This window comes from Chaetura pelagica, unplaced genomic scaffold (genome assembly GCF_000747805.2).
Source record: "Chaetura pelagica isolate M959 unplaced genomic scaffold, ChaPel_1.0 scaffold28, whole genome shotgun sequence".
Lineage (NCBI taxonomy): Eukaryota > Metazoa > Chordata > Aves > Apodiformes > Apodidae > Chaetura > Chaetura pelagica.
This window is the reverse complement of record NW_009954303.1, coordinates 1,376,176-1,376,406: the sequence shown is the minus strand read 5'-3', so window position 1 is coordinate 1,376,406 and position 231 is coordinate 1,376,176. Positions and strand designations below refer to the sequence as shown.

Genomic DNA, 231 nt, shown 5'->3' with positions numbered 1-231 from the left:
AGGCGGGGTGGGTGACACCCCCCCCCCCCCCCCCCCCAGCTTTGCAAATATAAAAGGCTAGTCCACCTCTGGCTGCCCGTCCGTCCGTCCATCCGTCTCCTCCGAAGGCATCCGGAGGAGCGAGGGATACTCACAAGGAGGGATGCAGGGAGTCGCTGCATATCCGGCTCAGCGCTGCCTCCGGCTCGGCTTCCTCGGCGCTGGAGTTGCGGGAGGAGGGGAGGGAGCTGG

General features: G+C 67.1%; 1 protein-coding gene across 1 annotated transcript in view; it reads right to left on the bottom strand.

Moving 5' to 3' along the window:
- Window positions 1–231, bottom strand: part of IFITM10 (interferon induced transmembrane protein 10) — a 24,336-nt gene that overhangs the window by 17,913 nt on the left and 6,192 nt on the right. Inside the window, 1 exon segment of the mRNA XM_010003904.1 lies at window positions 85–227. Coding sequence (XP_010002206.1) covers window positions 85–227 — 143 coding nt within the window.